Source organism: Ambystoma mexicanum, chromosome 7p (genome assembly GCF_040938575.1).
Source record: "Ambystoma mexicanum isolate Mex_15411 chromosome 7p, UKY_AmexF1_1, whole genome shotgun sequence".
In the NCBI taxonomy this organism is placed as follows: domain Eukaryota; kingdom Metazoa; phylum Chordata; class Amphibia; order Caudata; family Ambystomatidae; genus Ambystoma; species Ambystoma mexicanum.
In genome coordinates this window covers 382,939,332-382,958,817 of record NC_090939.1, presented here as the reverse complement: position 1 = coordinate 382,958,817, position 19,486 = coordinate 382,939,332, and the positions used below count along the sequence as shown (strand labels likewise).

The 19,486-nt window shown below is 52.8% G+C and overlaps 1 protein-coding gene across 4 annotated transcripts in view; it reads right to left on the bottom strand.

The window, feature by feature from the left end:
- SAMSN1 (SAM domain, SH3 domain and nuclear localization signals 1) overlaps positions 1 to 19,486 on the bottom strand; it is a 1,266,558-nt gene that overhangs the window by 210,671 nt on the left and 1,036,401 nt on the right. For all 4 annotated transcript variants that reach the window (XM_069636417.1, XM_069636418.1, XM_069636419.1 and 1 more), the window contains one exon: positions 3,108 to 3,179. In XM_069636417.1, coding sequence (XP_069492518.1) covers positions 3,108 to 3,179 — 72 coding nt within the window. The remainder of the gene's footprint in view (positions 1 to 3,107; positions 3,180 to 19,486) is intronic.

Sequence of the window (19,486 nt, the reverse complement as noted above, 5' to 3'; positions counted from 1 at the left end):
AGGCTACTTTTCACAGTTACACAAATGAAGGGTAATGTGTCCCTTCTCCTGGCCTTTCTCATGCCCCTGATGAGCCCCTGCAGTGACTCACTTGGCCAGACCTGGTACTTGACCTTACCAGGTGCTGCAACGAAGAAGAGGGCTTGTTGGAGGACCTAGTCCTCATGTCCTGTTGGTTCCTTGATTCCTGTGTAAGCTTGAGAGCGTCCCTGGTAAACTCCCCTGCCAGGAATACTGTCTGTCTGCGTATATTTGATTGGTGCTTCACAGTATCCCTGGTACACTCTCTTGACAGGACTACTGTCTCTGTGTTTCTCTTTCTCAGCTCCCAGACCCCTTGATATTGGCTTCTCGGGTTGCAGACCCCTGTCTCAGTGTTTCTCTTCACAGTATCCCTGGTACACTCCCCTGCCAGGAATACTGTCTCTGTGTTTCTCGGGTACCAGACCTCTTTATATTGGCTTTGCGGATCCCAGACCCTTGTATCTGTGTTTCTCTTTCTCTGGTTCCAGACCCCACTGTATTGACTTCTTGGGTCCCAGACCCCATAACAATGGTTTATCGTATGCCCTTGAGGTGCCCGGGCTGCCCCTGTACCCACTGTATTGGCTCCTGATCTCTCACTTCAGTCTCAGGCCCTCTCGCGTCTTTCGATGGTTCTTCTGCCTTGTTTCCTGTTTGCGCGCTGCCGTACATGACTCCCAAGCACTTCCTTAGAGCCTAGCTGTGCGTACCTGCTGGACCGTCCTCTTCAGTGCTCTTCTGTGTCAGTTGCCTCAGACTCTTCTGGCCTTTGGCCTTCTTCCAAGCAGCTAGGGACGCCATCTTTCCTTCCGCCACCTCCCATTCAATAGCTGCAGGCTTAGCTCTTCTGTCTGTGCAGTGCTTGCCTTGCTCGCGGTGCCTCCGTTGGAGGGACTCACCATGTTGTTAGTCCTTCTTCCCTTTTTAAGTTCCACAGAACACAAAAGCTAGAATGCTCAATGAGATGGTCTTGCGAGTTCTTTCTGGTGCAGAACTTGTTCCTCGTCTCAGTATATTCAGGTGACAGTTCAGTGGAGTCAGTTGTGATCTTCCTTGTCTCAGTATATTGAAAAGAATAGTTCAGTGGAGTCAGTCCTGCTCTTCCTCGTCCCAGTATTAGTGGTACTTTTGCTATATCATAAATACATAGTGGAACTTAGGGAATAAGAGGAAGGAAAAGAAGGTGAGTGAAGAAAGGCGGATAAGGGTGCCTTATACTGCCTTACCCATGATGTCCTCCCTGTATCCCAGAAGGGAAATCCCTTCCCATGAGATCCACCTGCTAAGTACCACCCCTAGGGGGACTATCGGGTAGCAGCCTCACCTCCCTGGCCCCATGGAAAGGGTCTCCCCTCGGGGCGCAGGGACGACATCACAAGATTCGTCACACTCGTTCTGAGCCTTAGTACTTGTAACACTATTAGATTTGACCTGTTCACTCCTGTCTACATCTCAACATCCAATATCTGTGTAGAAGGAAAACATGATAGGATTCGGTGTTCCCTGCTTGAATGTATGGTGCTGGACCCTTTGTCACCTGGTCATAACTCTTCTGGGCTAGTCCAATTGTGCCTCTAAATATGCGCTGAAGCTTTTAGTCCCAGAAATGCATGCCTCCCATGGGCAACCCTGCATGCCTTTGATTTTCCTAAGGATGTGGGGCAGTGGCTTTAGGAAAGGGTTTCTCATATGTATGTGTCAAGAAGTACTGTAGGACTTTGGGGTGACAGATCTAACAACATTTATCGGCCATTGGCGGAGGAACCCATTTGACATCCCAATTATTGTTTTTTTATTAAATTGATTGAGCTGATTTAACAACTTTTCAATTCATTTACAATTCGTTTACAATATCACAATATTTGTGAAAAATAAGTTAATATCTTCATGGTTATACAGTACCCTTTCAAACACAAAGTAGAATCTGACAGATATTTCCACGACAGTGGAATGGGCCAACACGAAAGGTGCCAACCAAGTAGCGTAGATGATCTGACAAACTGGGGTCACCCTACGCCCCTCATTTCAAACCAAACTGGAACAGCAACTTTGCTTGTGCAAATGATAACCAAGTGTTCCAACAACACTGGGCCAAAACTCCTGAACCAAATGGATCGCTCTCACTTATGCATCTCCCCATCCAACCCAACCTAACCTTTATCTCTCTCCACCTTTCACTATTCCCACAATCAACCTTTGTACACAGAAGCAATAACCTACAAACACAAGACAGTAACTGAGCAACTCCACTGCTCACTTCTATAGCATTATAACACTGCCCATTTGACCAGCTAACTAGGTCCCGGCAATGCTCTGGTAGGCATTGGGCTCTCACCTCTGAATGAAACACACACTCATAGTTCCCTCAGCCAATATCTACTAGAGTCACGAGGCACTGAAGCCTTGGCTACTCTGCACCACAGGATTAGCATGTGCCTCTTCCTCTGTCACAATAACATCCCCTCCCTCTATTCCTTGCAGGGCCATGCTATGCAAGGCTGACAAAATGGCAGCAGTGCAGTGGACAAGACCACTTCTCATTACATTGCAACATTTGAATTATTCTTAACCTGGATGTTGTAAGCATCCGCAGTTTCAAAACCCAAAATGGCTTCGTCAGTTTCATTGTGTGGGTCTATTTCATTACATTTGTCTGAACATTGCGAAAAGGTAAATTAAGAAACAGGTTCAAACAGTGTGTATCGAACACAGTCACTAAAATAAATCAGATATGTAAAAACAGATACAAATTAACATTGATAAATGTTCTTTTGTCCTTAACGAACACTCAACACCAACAAGAATTACAGTCCCTTTTAGCTTCTGTTTTTTTGGGGGGGGTTTATTGAAGGTCGATTGACTTTTTTAATTTCCATACATTTAACCACAATAACATGTATAAACAATCTGAATTGATCATACTTTTATGCTGCTCTTGTCAGCTCTTTCTGTTCCATGCATGTATTAGGAGTTCTAATGTTCAACTTGGATATTTGCCTGGTTGATTTCAATAATAAATATAGTACAGCAGCACGACGCCAAAAGAAAAACAACGAATACTAGTGTTATTTAAATACACAAACCTCGTTTGAATCTTCTGGTTTCGATGTTGAGTGATGCCTAAAACGATCAAAGCTTCCAAAACTGCTGGCACGCTGCAAAAGAGACCATAAACATACTGAATGACTCTACCTAAATAAAAAAATAATAATAATTACAATGCACTGCGTTCTCCCATTCAGTCTAGACTGGTCAGTTTCATTTCCGCAGAGTGATCTTGATGAATTCAACATTACATTTTCAAACCTTAAATTAAACAGCATTTGGCAACAAGGAAATCTGACATGAAGCAAGATATAAAAAAACATTTTATTTCAGTGGACAAAAGAACTCTAGTTTTGGAAATACCCCTTGTTTTCTATGCTAGTTTAAAGAGCTGTACAAACCATCAGCTAGGGAGGGTTTTCAAATGATGCAAATCTATATCTAATTAACTGCCACTATGACAGTTTTCATGTCTCCTGCGTTGGTAGTAGACCTTCCATGATAGCCCCTAACGGTTGTTGGTGGGACAAATGAAAACCCTGAGTGAGGTGAGGGCTTTAAAAGGGGGCAGTGCGCTGTTACCATCACGGTGCGATTCAACAGCGAAGGCATTATTGGCATTAACACACCGGGTAATATCTGGAGTGTTAAGAGCAAACACCAAGGACACAAAACCTCTTTAATCACCAAAACAAACTCTACAAGGACGGCTCCAGGAGGAGCCTCTCTTCCATTTCCATGCGGGCACAGGAGGACAGTTAGTGGTGGCTGCCGGTAGTGGAGGGGGACCCCTCGGTGGTGGTTCAGCAGCGGCTTCCAGAGAAACGATTCTTAAGATATTTAATTAGCAGGGGTTGGTGGCGGATGGAACGAGCAGAACAAGGGGTTTCAGCAAGTAGCCAAAAATGTTCTCAGTGCACAGGCTTATATCATTAGGCAAAGGAAATGGTTTGAGCAATCTGATTGGCTACTTGCCTCTTTCCTGGTTCTAATATGTCTGATGTCATCAAAAATAAACATCGTTGTGCCAATAGCTTCATAACCTATTAAATGCTTACTTGGCCTATACATCAGCGCCCTACTGGCAATATCCCCTTTTGTACGCATATGTAAATATTGACTTTGTCCATTGCTTTGTAGAAGCCTCTCTCAGCAAATATTTGAGGGCTGATCCTAGTCAGACACAGAGGCAGGGCGGACATGGAAAAAGAAACATGCCCAGAGATGAGAGAGCTGCACATTCCCTTCACATCGATAAAACCTGATGCTGGCTACTCTCAAAGGGGCTCGGAATGTCCTATTCATAGATCTGGACATTCCAATACTGCTTTCCAACACACTATGCAAATGCATAAATCCTGACCAGGTAATCTATGCCTTTAAGTATAGGAAATACAATACATGATCCTGCACCTGTTTAGAGCATGTGTGTGGTGAGCAAAGAATGCACAGAATGTAGTCATTCCGGACCTGTTCATTTCCTTCCGTATGGTAGAGGAATACCACGCACCTGAATGTACCCAATTTAGTATAAATTGTGCATTTTTTGCAGACGGGGGAAGTCACTCCATGCAAGGCTGCTTTTCCGAATACATTACTTCCCCTTTCTTTATGAGTAATTCATTTTTCTGAATGTCCACAATGAAGCATGGGAGGCGCTTTCAGACCCATCTTTCTGAATTGGGTTTGCAGCCCACACATGGATGCTGGATCCCAATAAATAGGGAAGTGTGTGCTTAATCTATCCAGCATTTATTTATTTATTTTATTTATAAAGTGGTAAATACGAAAAAGCCCGTAGGTATGGTTCTGCAAGACAAGCCATACAACAAAAAACACAAGAAATCAAGGCAGAGGCAGGATCGGATTTATTAACTGCATGAGGAGTTTTGCCAAATAAGACTGTTTTCAGAGCCTGCTTAAGTCTCACTAGAGAGGAGCATGCTCTCAGATCTGGCGGAAAGGCGTTTGAGCATCTTGGGGTGGCATTTGGGAGAGTTTGGATTTAGGAATTTGCAGAAGGCTGGAGTTTTTTGATCTGAGAGTTCTCTGGAATTGGAAGCAATCGGTGACACCTGAGGAGGTCTCTAGACAAGTCCGGTCTATGAAAGCCTCTTCCAAACAGTTGCCAAGGACAAAATTGACACTCTCACCACAGCTCTGGAAGGCCTCTGTAACCTCTCCTTCACCACCAGAGAATCCCCCACTTCTCTCAAGCACCCTCTTGTGCACCCTCTGCTCAAACAATGTTTCGCTGAACACTTCCGTTCTGGCAAACTATCGACCAATCTCTATCACTCCCTTCTTGGGAAAACTTCTTGAGAAGTTGGCTATCTCTCAGTTTACCCTCCATACAGAATCTGTTGGTTGTCTCCATGACCATCAGTCTGGCTTCAGAGCATCCAGAGGCACTGCAACTGCTCTTCTGAACACCTGTGAAAACCTGCTCTCAAATCTTGTCTCTAACTCTCTCTCTGCCCCAGTTCTTCTCGACCTCTCTTCAGCTTTCAACATATTAATCCTCAACATCCTGATATCTCTTCTCTGTGACACCCTGGGGATCACAGATCAGGTCCTGGTATGGCTTGCCTCCTTTCTCTCTGACCGTCCTTCCCAGGTGGAACCATGGTCTTTTCTCTCCGCTATCACTCTCTCTACTTGTGGTGTCCCCCAGGGATCTAACCTATCCTCCAGGTTCTTCAATGTCTACATGGCCCCTCTGGCCCGCATGATCTCTGCCTTCACCTACAACTTTCAGTGTTATGCGGATGACACACAGCTCTCTTTCAGGCTACCCTCGGCCTCCTCCTCACTCATCCCTGACTGTCTGTTCACAATTCAATCCTGTTGTACTGCAAATGAGCTCTGCCTCGATGCCAGCAAGGCAGAGATCATCCTCATTGGGACTCCTGCTCCCACCTTCCCATTGTCACTATGGCCGGCCTCCCTTGGCCCTGCGCCCTCACCCACTAGTGAGGCAAAGAAATCCAGGGGTCATCTTCGATTCCACTCTCTCCTTCTCCTCTCCCATCTCAGACATCTCTAAAACATCCCACTACCAGCTACACCAACTCAGAGCTATTCAACCTTTTCTCACCTTCCCCCAGAGGCTTACTGTCTCTAGAGCCCTGGTTCTTTCTAGACTGGACTTTTGCAACAGTCTCTTTCTCAATCTTCCTACATCAACTCTCAGACCTCTACAGCTCATCCAGAACAGAACCGCAAGACTTATTCTTGGCCTAGGGACCACATCTCTCTGGCACTGAAATCCCTCCACTGGCTCCCGGGGCTGCAAGGATTAAATTCAAGACCCTCTACATAGTCCACAAGGCTTTCTGGGTCCGGTGCCCACACTATCTTCAACTCTCTCTCGCTAAATACTCTCCTTCAAGAACCTTCCACTCATCCTCCGCCAACACTCTCCGGGTGAGATGATTCTCAAAACAGAGATTTGGGGGTAGATCTCTTTTCTCTGCAGGTGCTTCCCTCTGTAACAACCTGTCTGCCTCTCTCCGTCTTGAGCCTGATCACCTTAAGTTCTGGAAACGCCTAAAGACTTTCCTCTTCTCTAGGGTGGCTTGGGTGATATACAAAGTACGGCATCATTGCAGCTGGGGATAGCTTATGTATGCTTCTACTCTTCACCTTAAGAGTCTTCCTTTTTATTCTAGTTGGTGGGGATAGGCAGGGGAGATGAACTAGGATTCATTTATTATCGGACCACGGCATCGGTTAATTTTGATGTTATGAATGGTGACATTATGTGTTGCTACCCAGTCCAGAATCCTGCCCTTAAGATGGGTTGAAGTACTAATATGCTGACAGAAGTCAAGGTTAGCGAGGGTTGCCTTAACTGTGTTAAACAAAGGGTCAGCTGAGTCTTCAAACCCAAGATTAAAATGTCCCCAACCAATCATTTTAGACAATTGTTTTAATGCAGGTAGAATCAGGTCACTGAAATGTAGCAGGAAATATGGCATATTGTTTGGTGGCGATATGACCAATAGATGTTGATTGTAGTATTATGGTCAGTAGCTAGCTTAACCTTTAATGATTCACAGTCAAGTACATATATATCCTTTATTTGATGTATGTTAAGGGATGATTGATAAATCAGAGCGACTCCCCCACCATTATGAGACAATCGATCAGCTCTGATAATGTTATATCCAGCTGGATGGGGTAAAGTCAGTGCAGGACTGGCAGCTGCATTCAGCCAGGTCTTCATAATGCCAGAAACGTCAATATTTTGATCTAAAATGAAGTCTGCTACTTCGTTGAGTGCTTGACTACCGAGCGTGTATTGTAGGCTGGTTTTCAACGACTGGCTTCCTTGTGCTCATTCTGGCTCCCAGGGTCAAGAGCAATCATGGGGAGCCCCGTGGTTTCATTGGAATCCACGTTCACTAAGTCGTCAGTTTCTTTCACATATAGACCATCTGAAACTACTGGTGGCTGAGTGCAGCTGAAGTTAGTGTTTCCCATGGTGTTCAATTTTAAGGTGCTAACACAGGCATATATGTCTGCATTGTAAATAGGGGTACTGCCGCAGGCTTAATATGGGATACAGAGTCCAGGCAGGAAATCCTCATACCACAATCTGGTGTATTTTGGGTCAAAGTCACTGGCTTGGCGCTGATATCTGTGCCGGACCGTAGACCCATTCCCATATATTTTTTGAGAATAATATTTCTTTTAGTTTTTCCCCTACTGGGATCTGTTCTGTGTAGGTCATACTGGAAGAGGCGCGGATCAGAAGTTAAATAGGCAGTAAATTACCTTCAGTAACGGCTGCTCCGCTCTCTTCCGTGAACCTTACGAGAACTGGTAAAAACTGGCCTTGACATGCGCCGGCGCTGGTGCACCGCTGACCGGTATAAATGCCCAATGGAGAGCTGTGAGCTGCAGAACTACCCACTGCACACAAGGTGCGATCGTGAATGCCAATACTCTTAATGTGATACAATCAGAGTAATGGAGTACAGATTATGTTTTTGAAAGTTAAATTAAGAATTTTCCAACAATGAACTGTGCCATTTGAAAATAAGCCAAATTGCATCCAAAATACCTCTCAAAGCACAACAGTCACACGCATAAGATATCTATGAGCAAAGTGTATTGAACATCAACAAAATGGCTTTTAAAGGCAGCAAAAACTGGCCTTATGCCCAATGGAACCCTGAGAAATTTAGTTCAGCAGAACTACCTGTTGAACACAAGGTGCAATCGTGAAGGCTAATACTTTTAATGTGATACAGTCAGAGTAATGGAGTACAGTTTAGTTTATTGAAAGTTAAATTATGAATTTTCCAACAATAAACTGTGTAGTTTGAAAATAAGCTAAATTTCATCGGGAATAATTCTCAAAGTGCAACAGTCACACGCATAAGATATCTACATTGATGTTGAGCTTAGGGCCCTTTAGGAACGTGCATGTAATGGATGGGATCACGCAGAATAACTCTTAGTACAAATAACAAAACCAACTCAGGAAGATGGCAAAGTATTGTTTTATTAATAATTATCTAAAACAGAGTTACAACAAACATCAACTGACGTACGCTCGATTTCTCTCAGCAATCTTATCAGAAAACATGATTAATGTATCAAAAATACATCAGAGGTGACATTATACTACATGTCAAATAATGAAAAACCTACTAAATGTCGTGATTGGCTTAAGGGGAACATCTAAGTATATTAGCTATAGGAACTAGAATTGTGAATGGCTTCCCACTGTCAGGTGGACAATACATGCCTACCTCGAAAACATGTCATATTCAGAGACATGAGATACACGGTTTTTCATTTGTTTCAAAAGTATAAGGTCCTTCGTTATAAGGACCCCTACAATTGATTTGCACACTTGTGCCATGTCTGGAATATTCGGTTCACTTGGCAGCACGTAAGCCCAGACCCAGGTGCAAGGAGATGGGGCATGGCACTACCTCCCTACCCAATTAGCCCAGCATCTCTCATCACCGATGCCTTCTGCCATGATGATTGTTTTTGAACTTGGCCTTGCAAAAGTATCTTTATATTTAGAATACATGGGAGTGTAGGTTCTCACTATCGTGTTCTGGGACTATTTTCATCCTTGGCTCACGTTACAGGAGACCACGATTTGGAGGCCGATTCATGGAATAATTAGCGCGGCGCAAGTGGGCAAAAACGTGCGAATCGCAGTGGAATAGCGAAAATCGCAGTGCAAGTGCGAAAATCGCACGAAAAGCAGCGCACGTCGATTCATGGAAGGCCGTGCGCGAGAAAACCAGCGGATGTGCGATAAAAAAGTGTGCGGCGCACGTTGGCGCACGTTGGCGCACAGGCCATCTAACAGCGTGCGCCAGGTCACAGCGAAAATCGCACAGGCCACAGCGAAATTCGCACATAGCGCAGCGCACGCAATAAAAGTAGGCGGAACACGGGCGTAACACTCGGAATGGGGAACAACTTGCCAAAACGTGGGCGTCACGGGGGAAGTACAGGGCACAAGTGCGCGGAACGCCCACACGCTCGCCTACAACACGTATTCATGGAATAGAATAGGGGAAAAAAGCGCACGCTCAAACCAGCGCACAGGCACAAACACGACCGCCACAAGAAAGGAGGCGGTAGCGTCTCTGCGGCTGTAAGAAATGTGCGCCAAAAGGTGCTCCAACAAATAGCACCTATATACTGCCATGATGAATGTCCCATACTGTGGCCCTCCAGGAAAAATGACGTGCAAAGGGGTACCCACAAACACGGACACCCGCTGACAAAAAATACGTGTGCATGTATACCGGGGTGCGCGGGAAGTGTCACACGCGATTTGCAGGGTACGTGCATCACAGGGGTTCGCGTGAAGTTATTCACGCGATCGGGCCTGGGGGAGCGGGCTACGTGTATTACAGGGGTTCGCGTGAAGTTCCTCACGCGATCGGGCCTGGGGTAGCGGGCTACGTGTATTACAGGGGTTCGCGTGAAGTTCCTCACGCGATCGGGCCTGGGGGAGCGGGCTACGTGTATTACAGGGGTTCGCGTGAAGTTCCTCACGCGATCGGGCCTGGGGGAGCGGGCTACGTGTATTACAGGGGTTCGCGTGAAGTTCCTCACGCGATCGGGCCTGGGGGAGCGGGCTACGTGTATTTCAGGGGTTCGCGTGAAGTTCCACACGCGATCGGGCCTGGGGGAGCGGACTACGTGTATTACAGGGGTTCGCGTGAAGTTCCTCACGCGATCGGGCCTGGGGGAGCGTGCTACGTGTATTTCAGGGGTTCGCGTGAAGTTTCACACGCGAATAGCCTGGGGACGTGAATTTGAGGGGTGCGCGGGAAGTTCCACACGCGATCGGGCCTGGGGGAGCGGGCTACGTGTATTACAGGGGTTCGCGTGAAGTTCCTCACGCGATCGGGCCTGGGGGAGCGGGCTACGTGTATTTCAGGGGTTCGCGTGAAGTTCCACACGCGATCGGGCCTGGGGGAGCGGGCTACGTGTATTACAGGGGTTCGCGTGAAGTTCCTCACGCGATCGGGCCTGGGGGAGCGTGCTACGTGTATTTCAGGGGTTCGCGTGAAGTTTCACACGCGAATAGCCTGGGCGCGTGAATTTGAGGGGTGCGCGGGAAGTTCCACACGCGATCGGGCCTGGGGGAGCGGGCTACGTGTATTACAGGGGTTCGCGTGAAGTTCCTCACGCGATCGGGCCTGGGGGAGCGTGCTACGTGTATTTCAGGGGTTCACATGAAGTTTCACACGCGAATAGCCTGGGCGCGTGAATTTGAGGGGTGCGCGGGAAGTTCCTCACGCGATCGGGCCTGGGGGAGCGGGCTACGTGTATTACAGGGGTTCGCGGGAAGTTCCACACGCGAATAGCCTGGGCGCATGTATTTCAGGGGTTCGCGGGAAGTTCCACACGCGAATAGCCTGGGCGCGTGTATTTCAGGGGTGCGCGGGAAGTTCCACACGCGAATAGCCTGGGCGCGTGTATTTCAGGGGTGCGCGGGAAGTTCCACACGCGAATAGCCTGGGCGCGTGTATTTCAGGGGTTCGCGGGAAGTTCCACACGCGAATAGCCTGGGCGCGTGAATTTGAGGGGTGCGCGGGAAGTTCCACACGCGAATAGCCTGGGCGCGTGTATTTCAGGGGTGCGCGGGAAGTTCCACACGCGAATAGCCTGGGCGCGTGTATTTCAGGGGTGCGCGGGAAGTTCCACACGCGAATAGCCTGGGCGCGTGTATTTCAGGGGTGCGCGGGGAGTTCCACACGCGAATAGCCTGGGCCCGTGCATTTCAGGGGTGCGCGGGAAGTTCCACACGCGAATAGCCTGGGCGCGTGTATTTCAGGGGTGCGCGGGAAGTTTTACACGCGAATAGCCTGGGCGCGTGTATTTCAGGGGTGCGCGGGAAGTTTTACACGCGAATAGCCTGGGCGCGTGTATTTCAGGGGTGCGCGGGAAGTTTTACACGCGATTTCTGCACGGTACGTGTATTTCAGGGGTGCCGGGGAGTCCCACATGTGATTTGACAGTGTGGGTCCTCCCAGGTGTACCCTGTACACCCTCCACGGCCCCTGCAGGCAGCCCACACCACAGGGGACTACCCTGCATCCCTGGTCATGTCCCGCAGGCAGCCCACCCAACATGGGCATGCCCCCCAGCAAAGGCACATGTCTCCTTGAACTAATGAACACCAACACATGTCCCCTTGCACCCCCACCCCCCAGCACTGTGGGGCACATGCCAGCAGTCCCCCACCCATGTCCAACTCATGTCCCCCACCACCCCCACCCCCCAGCACTGTGGGGCACCTGCCAGTAGGCCCCCACCCATGTCCAACTCATGTCTCCCACCACCCCCACCCCCCAGCCACCAGGGTCACCCTCCACCAGGGCCCCACTCATGTCTCCCACCACCCCCACCCCCCAGCACTGTGGGGCACCTGCCAGCAGGCCCCCACCCATGTCCAACTCATGTCTCCCACCACCCCCACCCCCCAGCACTGTGGGGCACCTGCCAGTAGGCCCCCACCCATGTCCAACTCATGTCTCCCACCACCCCCACCCCCCAGCCACCAGGGTCACCCTCCACCAGGGCCCCACTCATGTCTCCCACCACCCCCACCCCCCAGCACTGTGGGGCACCTGCCAGCAGGCCCCCACCCATGTCCAACTCATGTCTCCCACCACCCCCACCCCCCAGCACTGTGGGGCACCTGCCAGTAGGCCCCCACCCATGTCCAACTCATGTCTCCCACCACCCCCACCCCCCAGCCACCAGGGTCACCCTCCACCAGGGCCCCACTCATGTCTCCCACCACCCCCACCCCCCAGCACTGTGGGGCACCTGCCAGCAGGCCCCCACCCATGTCCAACTCATGTCTCCCACCACCCCCGCCCCCCAGCCACCAGGGTCACCCTCCACCAGGGCCCCACTCATGTCTCCCACCACCCCCACCCCCCAGCACTGTGGGGCACCTGCCAGCAGGCCCCCACCCATGTCCAACTCATGTCTCCCACCACCCATACCCCCCAGCACTGTGGGGCACCTGGCAGTAGGCCCCCACCCATGTCCAACTCATGTCTCCCACCACCCCCACCCCCCAGCCACCAGGGCCACCCTCCACCAGGGCCCCACTCATGTCTCCCACCACCCCCACCCCCCAGCACTGTGGGGCACCTGCCAGCAGGCCCCCACCCATGTCCAACTCATGTCTCCCACCACCCCCACCCCCCAGCAGTGCAGGGTCACCCTCCACCAGGGCCCCACTCATGTCTCCCACCACCCCCACCCCCCAGCACTGTGGGGCACCTGCCAGCAGGCCCCCACCCATGTCCAACTCATGTCTCCCACCACCCCCACCCCCCAGCACTGTGGGGCACCTGCCAGTAGGCCCCCACCCATGTCCAACTCATGTCTCCCACCACCCCCACCCCCCAGCCACCAGGGTCACCCTCCACCAGGGCCCCACTCATGTCTCCCACCACCCCCACCCCCCAGCACTGTGGGGCACCTGCCAGCAGGCCCCCACCCATGTCCAACTCATGTCTCCCACCACCCCCACCCCCCAGCACTGTGGGGCACCTGCCAGTAGGCCCCCACCCATGTCCAACTCATGTCTCCCACCACCCCCACCCCCCAGCCACCAGGGTCACCCTCCACCAGGGCCCCACTCATGTCTCCCACCACCCCCACCCCCCAGCACTGTGGGGCACCTGCCAGCAGGCCCCCACCCATGTCCAACTCATGTCTACCACCACCCCCACCCCCCAGCCACCAGGGTCACCCTCCACCAGGCCCCCACTCATGTCCCCTATCACCCCCAGCCACCAGGGTCACCCTCCACCAGGCCCCCACTCATGTCTCCCATCACCCCCACACCGCAGCAGTGCAGGGTCACCCTCCACCAGGCCCCCACTCATGTCTCCCACCACCCCCACCCCCCAGCCACCAGGGGCACCCTCCACCAGGCCCCCACTCATGTCACCCACCACCCCCACCCCCCAGCCACCAGGGGCAGCCTCCACCAGGCCCCCACTCATGTCTCCCACCACCCCCACCCCCCAGCAGTGCAGGCTCAACCTCCACCAGGCCCCCACTCATGTCCCCCTGCACCCCCACCCCCCTGCCACCATGTGCAGCCCCCACCAGGTCCTCACAATCCCCAATTATGTGCGTAATGGTCAGCCTCCACAGCCAAAAAGCCCTACCAAGTAACCCATTCACCCACATGGAAATGGAAATCACATGTTACACCCCCAATGTACATGAAGCAAATGAACCCATGTCCGTCACACACATATTTTCAAATTGAATGGGAAAACACACAACATGACATGCATGAAACCAATGAGATGAAACCACACAGTGAACAATGGAAAAAAAAATGTATTGAAAAAAATACAAATGCCAAAGAAAGAAAACTAACTACAATGTAAATGTGAAAAAATAAGCTGCATGTCCGCATAATAACACAAAACTAGAAAATCAAATCAAAAAAATTATGTCCAAAGTGAAATGTAAAAACTCTGTACAAAAATAACAAGGGTCCATCATCACAACTGAACTAAGGAAACCTCCTAAAAAACCTACCTAAATATCAACTATATACAAAAAGTGGAGCAGTGTCCGTCGACTCCAAATAATAATAAGAACGAAAGGAAACCTAAAACTAAAGAACTATATACAAAGGCGGCGGGCAAGTCCAGCGGCTCACTCTGTGGTGTTCCGGGCCAGGGCATCATCGAACTCCTGTTCGATGTCCCGGAGGCGGTCCAGTTCCATGGCCCCGAGGGTCCGCAGGGACGACGCTGTGTCCTCCTCCAACCCCCTGCGGATTGCCTCGAGGCACTCGGCCCGCCTCAGGGCCCTCCGCATGGAGTTCTCCGCCCTGACCATTGTGAGCCGCGCCTCTTCCGCCCGCCGCCGCTCCGCACCTATGGCGTGGCCCAACCGCTGCCACACGGAAGACACTCTCTGTCCTGGGTCCTCCTGCCCTCCGGCCGATGCCTGCCCCTCCGATGTCGAAGGCCCCGAGCCTTCATGGCTCCCACCATCTTGCTGCTGCTGCTGCTCTGCCTCTGCCCGTGCACTGCCTCCTGCTGCCTGCACATCCTCCGCCGGCTGGGGTGCACCTGTTGATGTGGCCACCCCTGCTGGACGTCCGACTCCCGACTGTGGCAGGGATGCCTCCTCCACCAGCCTGGCCGCACTGTCAGAGGCAGCTCCACAGGGCACCCAGGTGACTGATGGGTGGGAAGATGGCACAGAGGACGACTGGCGCGTAGGGGGTCCAGTTGAGGAGGGGGTCGGAGCAAGCCCCATCAGACAGCGGAATCCGGCCTGGGTGACCTGTCCCAGCAGGCTGACGTGGTCAACGAGCCATTCGAGATGACGTGCAGTCTCTCCATGAAAAGACTGCAGGTCACCTCGCATGGCCCGTTGACGCAACGCCACACCAGCCAGGACAGGCTCAACCCGGACCTGGATGGCCACGTCCGCAGGCAGAGGAAGGCCAGTTGACGTCAGCTCATCCCCTGCCTGAAAACGGGTCTGGACGTAGGCATCCCTGCTGGTGCAAGATGATGCAGGGACAGGATCGGGGACAGGATTGCACACAGGCACCTCCGCGGCCGCCTGTGCTGCCTCCTGTCCCTGGTCCTGCACTGCACCACTAGCACCAGTGGGATCCCCACCTCCAGACCCTGTCTCTGGTGCTTGCGCGGCCCCCTCCTCCACCAAACCCCCCACCAACCTGGATGACTCCGTGCCATCTTCCCCTGTTGGGCCCTGTGGGGTCCCAGCTGCCCCTTCTGCTGCCGAGGAGTCCAACTGCAACCTCCGCCTCTTGGACCTCCCCCCGGCAGCTGCGGCCTGGGACGCGGCACCGGACTCCTCACTCCCCGACGAGATGACAACACGGGAGGGGAGCCGGGCCTTGCGTCTCCGGCTGGCGGTCGGATCCCCGCCGCTGTGCTCCACAACACCTTCTCCGCCCTCTTCATCAGTTGACGCTGCAGACAGGGAGAAACAAAACACAGGCATCAGGGCACTGTACAATGGACACATACACGCACGACAGTTGCACATGAGTGGCATTGGCAAACCTCAGACATGTCATCACAATCCCCAACACACATGTCATTGCAACTGGCACACATGAGCCATACCACAGCCATATCGCAACTGCCACCACCATCCCTACACATACAACAGCATCAGCAGCCAAAGGGGAGCCATACATCACATGCAACACAGGAAGTGCACCACACATGTACACACACCACCACACTTGCATGCATGTCTACACCTCTGCCAAGTGTCGCACTGTTCAGACGGGCATCCATGTCACATCTGCCAATCAGGCTTCCACATACCGCTGTCACATGCATCCATGTAGCATCACTGTTGCACCTTTGACAAATACACACACATGCACATGTACACAGTGCTCATACATGCAGCCGAAAACAACATACATGCCTGACATCACGGACATGTCTACTTACATACACATTCATCCAAACATGTGTGCACGCACAACTGCATTTGCCATGCAAGCCCACACACACAAGCACCATCCATGTCTCACACATTACAGCCCTCGCATGTGTCAGCCCCACGGCCCTGTACACCCCCACCCATACTCCACCCCATACAAACAGATGTGCAACCGGCACAATGGGGAATGATCACCACACGCCCTGCTCACAACCAGGATGCATGTACACTCACCGCTCGACTCCAGACGGCACTGCTTCTCTAGGACCTGGACGTGGAGCGCTGGGGATATGCGTTCCAGGACCCCCATCTGTTCTTCCGACAAGTGGCCCCGGCGCCCCTTGGCATCCGCTGCCTTCAAGAGGCGCCGGGCCTTGTTCAGGGTCCTGGACCTGAAGTCCTCCCAGCGCTTCCTGACATGTTGTAAGTCCCGGACTGCCACCCCCTCCGCGTTGATGGCAGTCACGATGTCAGTCCAGATCCGAGTCCGTCCTTCCTTGTCGGCACGGGAACTTCCAAAGAGGGCATCATACTGCCCCAGGACTTGCTCCACCAGGACACCAACTTCGGTGGCACTGAAGCTGGTGCCCCTCTGCCTCTCTGGCCGGGGGTTGTCAGTGGTCACAGATGGTGTTAGCCCCGACATGACAACCCCAGAGGCAGGAGTGGGTGGGCAACTGGGTCCTGGGGCTGGGCTGTGGAGCGATGGAATTCCAGTCGGGAGTCTTCTGTTCCAGCAGGGGTGGTCACAGCAACAGCACCCCTGGCTGATGTGCAGGCAGCAAATGGCAGTGCACGTGGGCAGCAGGCAGTCAGGCAGCAGCAGATAGCAGGTGGGAGCGTGCTTGGGGCTCTGGGGGGCAGTAATTCGGCCTTCTGGGCAGGAGCGTGGTCTCCCGTGTGCTCACGCGTGGCCAGCTTGGTACGGAGTGAATTGGCACGTGAAAATCCTGCACGTCAGCGTGAAAACCGAGGAAAGGCCCTTAGCGCGTAAGCGCGTCAGCACGCATATGCGATTCCATTGGACCAAAGGCCCTCAGCGCGTAGGCGCGTCTGTGACGTGACCCGCACGGGTGTTTCCCACACAGCACGTGATGACAGAGCACATGTGGAAAGACTGCACGTCAGAGTCTCATCGCGTGTAATTGGACAAAAGTGCGTGTACACGCGATTGGCCTATGTACGTGTATATGAGGTGTGCGCGGACACTTACACACGCAAGTACGTCAGCGCACCTGTATCCCGGTGTACGGCCATTTCCACCAATCACACGCAATGAGACTCTGACGTGCAGTCTTTCCACGTGTGCTGTCATCACGTGCTGTGTGGGAAACACCCGTGCGGGTCACGTCACAGACGCGCCTACGCGCTGAGGGCCTTTGGTCCAATGGAATCGCGTATGCGTGCTGACGCGCTTACGCGCTAAGGGCCTTTCCTCGGTTTTCACGCTGACGTGCAGGATTTTCACGTGCCAATTCACTCCGTACCAAGCTGGCCACGCGTGAGCACACGGGAGACCACGCTCCTGCCCAGAAGGCCGAATTACTGCCCCCCAGAGCCCCGAGCACGCTCCCACCTGCTATCTGCTGCTGCCTGACTGCCTGCTGCCCACGTGCACTGCCATTTGCTGCCTGCACATCAGCCAGGGGTGCTGTTGCTGTGACCACCCCTGCTGGAACAGAAGACTCCCGACTGGAATTCCATCGCTCCACAGCCCAGCCCCAGGACCCAGTTGCCCACCCACTCCTGCCTCTGGGGTTGTCATGTCGGGGCTAACACCATCTGCGACCACTGACAACCCCCGGCCAGAGAGGCAGAGGGGCACCAGCTTCAGTGCCACCGAAGTTGGTGTCCTGGTGGAGCAAGTCCTGGGGCAGTATGATGCCCTCTTTGGAAGTTCCCGCGCCGACAAGGAAGGACGGACTCGGATCTGGACTGACATCGTGACTGCCATCAACGCGGAGGGGGTGGCAGTCCGGGACTTACAACATGTCAGGAAGCGCTGGGAGGACTTCAGGTCCAGGACCCTGAACAAGGCCCGGCGCCTCTTGAAGGCAGCGGATGCCAAGGGGCGCCGGGGCCACTTGTCGGAAGAACAGATGGGGGTCCTGGAACGCATATCCCCAGCGCTCCACGTCCAGGTCCTAGAGAAGCAGAGCCGTCTGGAGTCGAGCGGTGAGTGTACATGCATCCTGGTTGTGAGCAGGGCGTGTGGTGATCATTCCCCATTGTGCCGGTTGCACATCTGTTTGTATGGGGTGGAGTATGGGTGGGGGTGTACAGGGCCGTGGGGCTGACACATGCGAGGGCTGTAATGTGTGAGACATGGATGGTGCTTGTGTGTGTGGGCTTGCATGGCAAATTCAGTTGTGCGTGCACACATGTTTGGATGAATGTGTATGTAAGTAGACATGTCCGTGATGTCAGGCATGTATGTTGTTTTCGGCTGCATGTATGAGCACTGTGTACATGTGCATGTGTGTGTATTTGTCAAAGGTGCAACAGTGATGCTACATGGATGCATGTGACAGCGGTATGTGGAAGCCTGATTGGCAGATGTGACATGGATGCCCGTCTGAACAGTGCGACACTTGGCAGAGGTGTAGACATGCATGCAAGTGTGGTGGTGTGTGTACATGTGTGGTGCACTTCCTGTGTTGCATGTGATGTATGGCTCCCCTTTGGCTGCTGATGCTGTTGTATGTGTAGGGATGGTGGTGGCAGTTGCGATATGGCTGTGGTATGGCTCATGTGTGCCAGTTGCAATGACATGTGTGTTGGGGATTGTGATGACATGTCTGAGGTTTGCCAATGCCACTCATGTGCAACTGTCATGCGTGTATGTGTCCATTGTACAGTGCCCTGATGCCTGTGTTTTGTTTCTCCCTGTCTGCAGCGTCAACTGATGAAGAGGGCGGAGAAGGTGCTGTGGAGCACAGCGGCGGGGATCCGACCGCCAGCCGGAGACGCAAGGCCCGGCTCCCCTCCCGTGTTGTCATCTCGTCGGGGAGTGAGGAGTCCGGTGCCGCGTCCCAGGCCGCAGCTGCCGGGGGGAGGTCCAAGAGGCAGAGGTTGCAGTTGGACTCCTCGGCAGCAGAAGGGGCAGCTGGGACCCCACAGGGCCCAACAGGGGAAGATGGCACGGAGTCATCCAGGTTGGTGGGGGGTCTGGTGGAGGAGGAGGCCGTGCAAGCACCAGAGACGGGGTCTGGAGGTGGGGATCCCACTGGTGCTAGTGGTGCAGTCCAGGACCAGGGACAGGAGGCAGCACAGGCGGCCGCGGAGGTGCCTGTGTGCAATCCTGTCCCCGATCCTGTCCCTGCATCATCTTGCACCAGCAGGGATGCCTACGTCCAGACCCGTTTTCAGGCAGGGGATGAGCTGACGTCAACTGGCCTTCCTCTGCCTGCGGACGTGGCTATCCAGGTCCGGGTTGAGC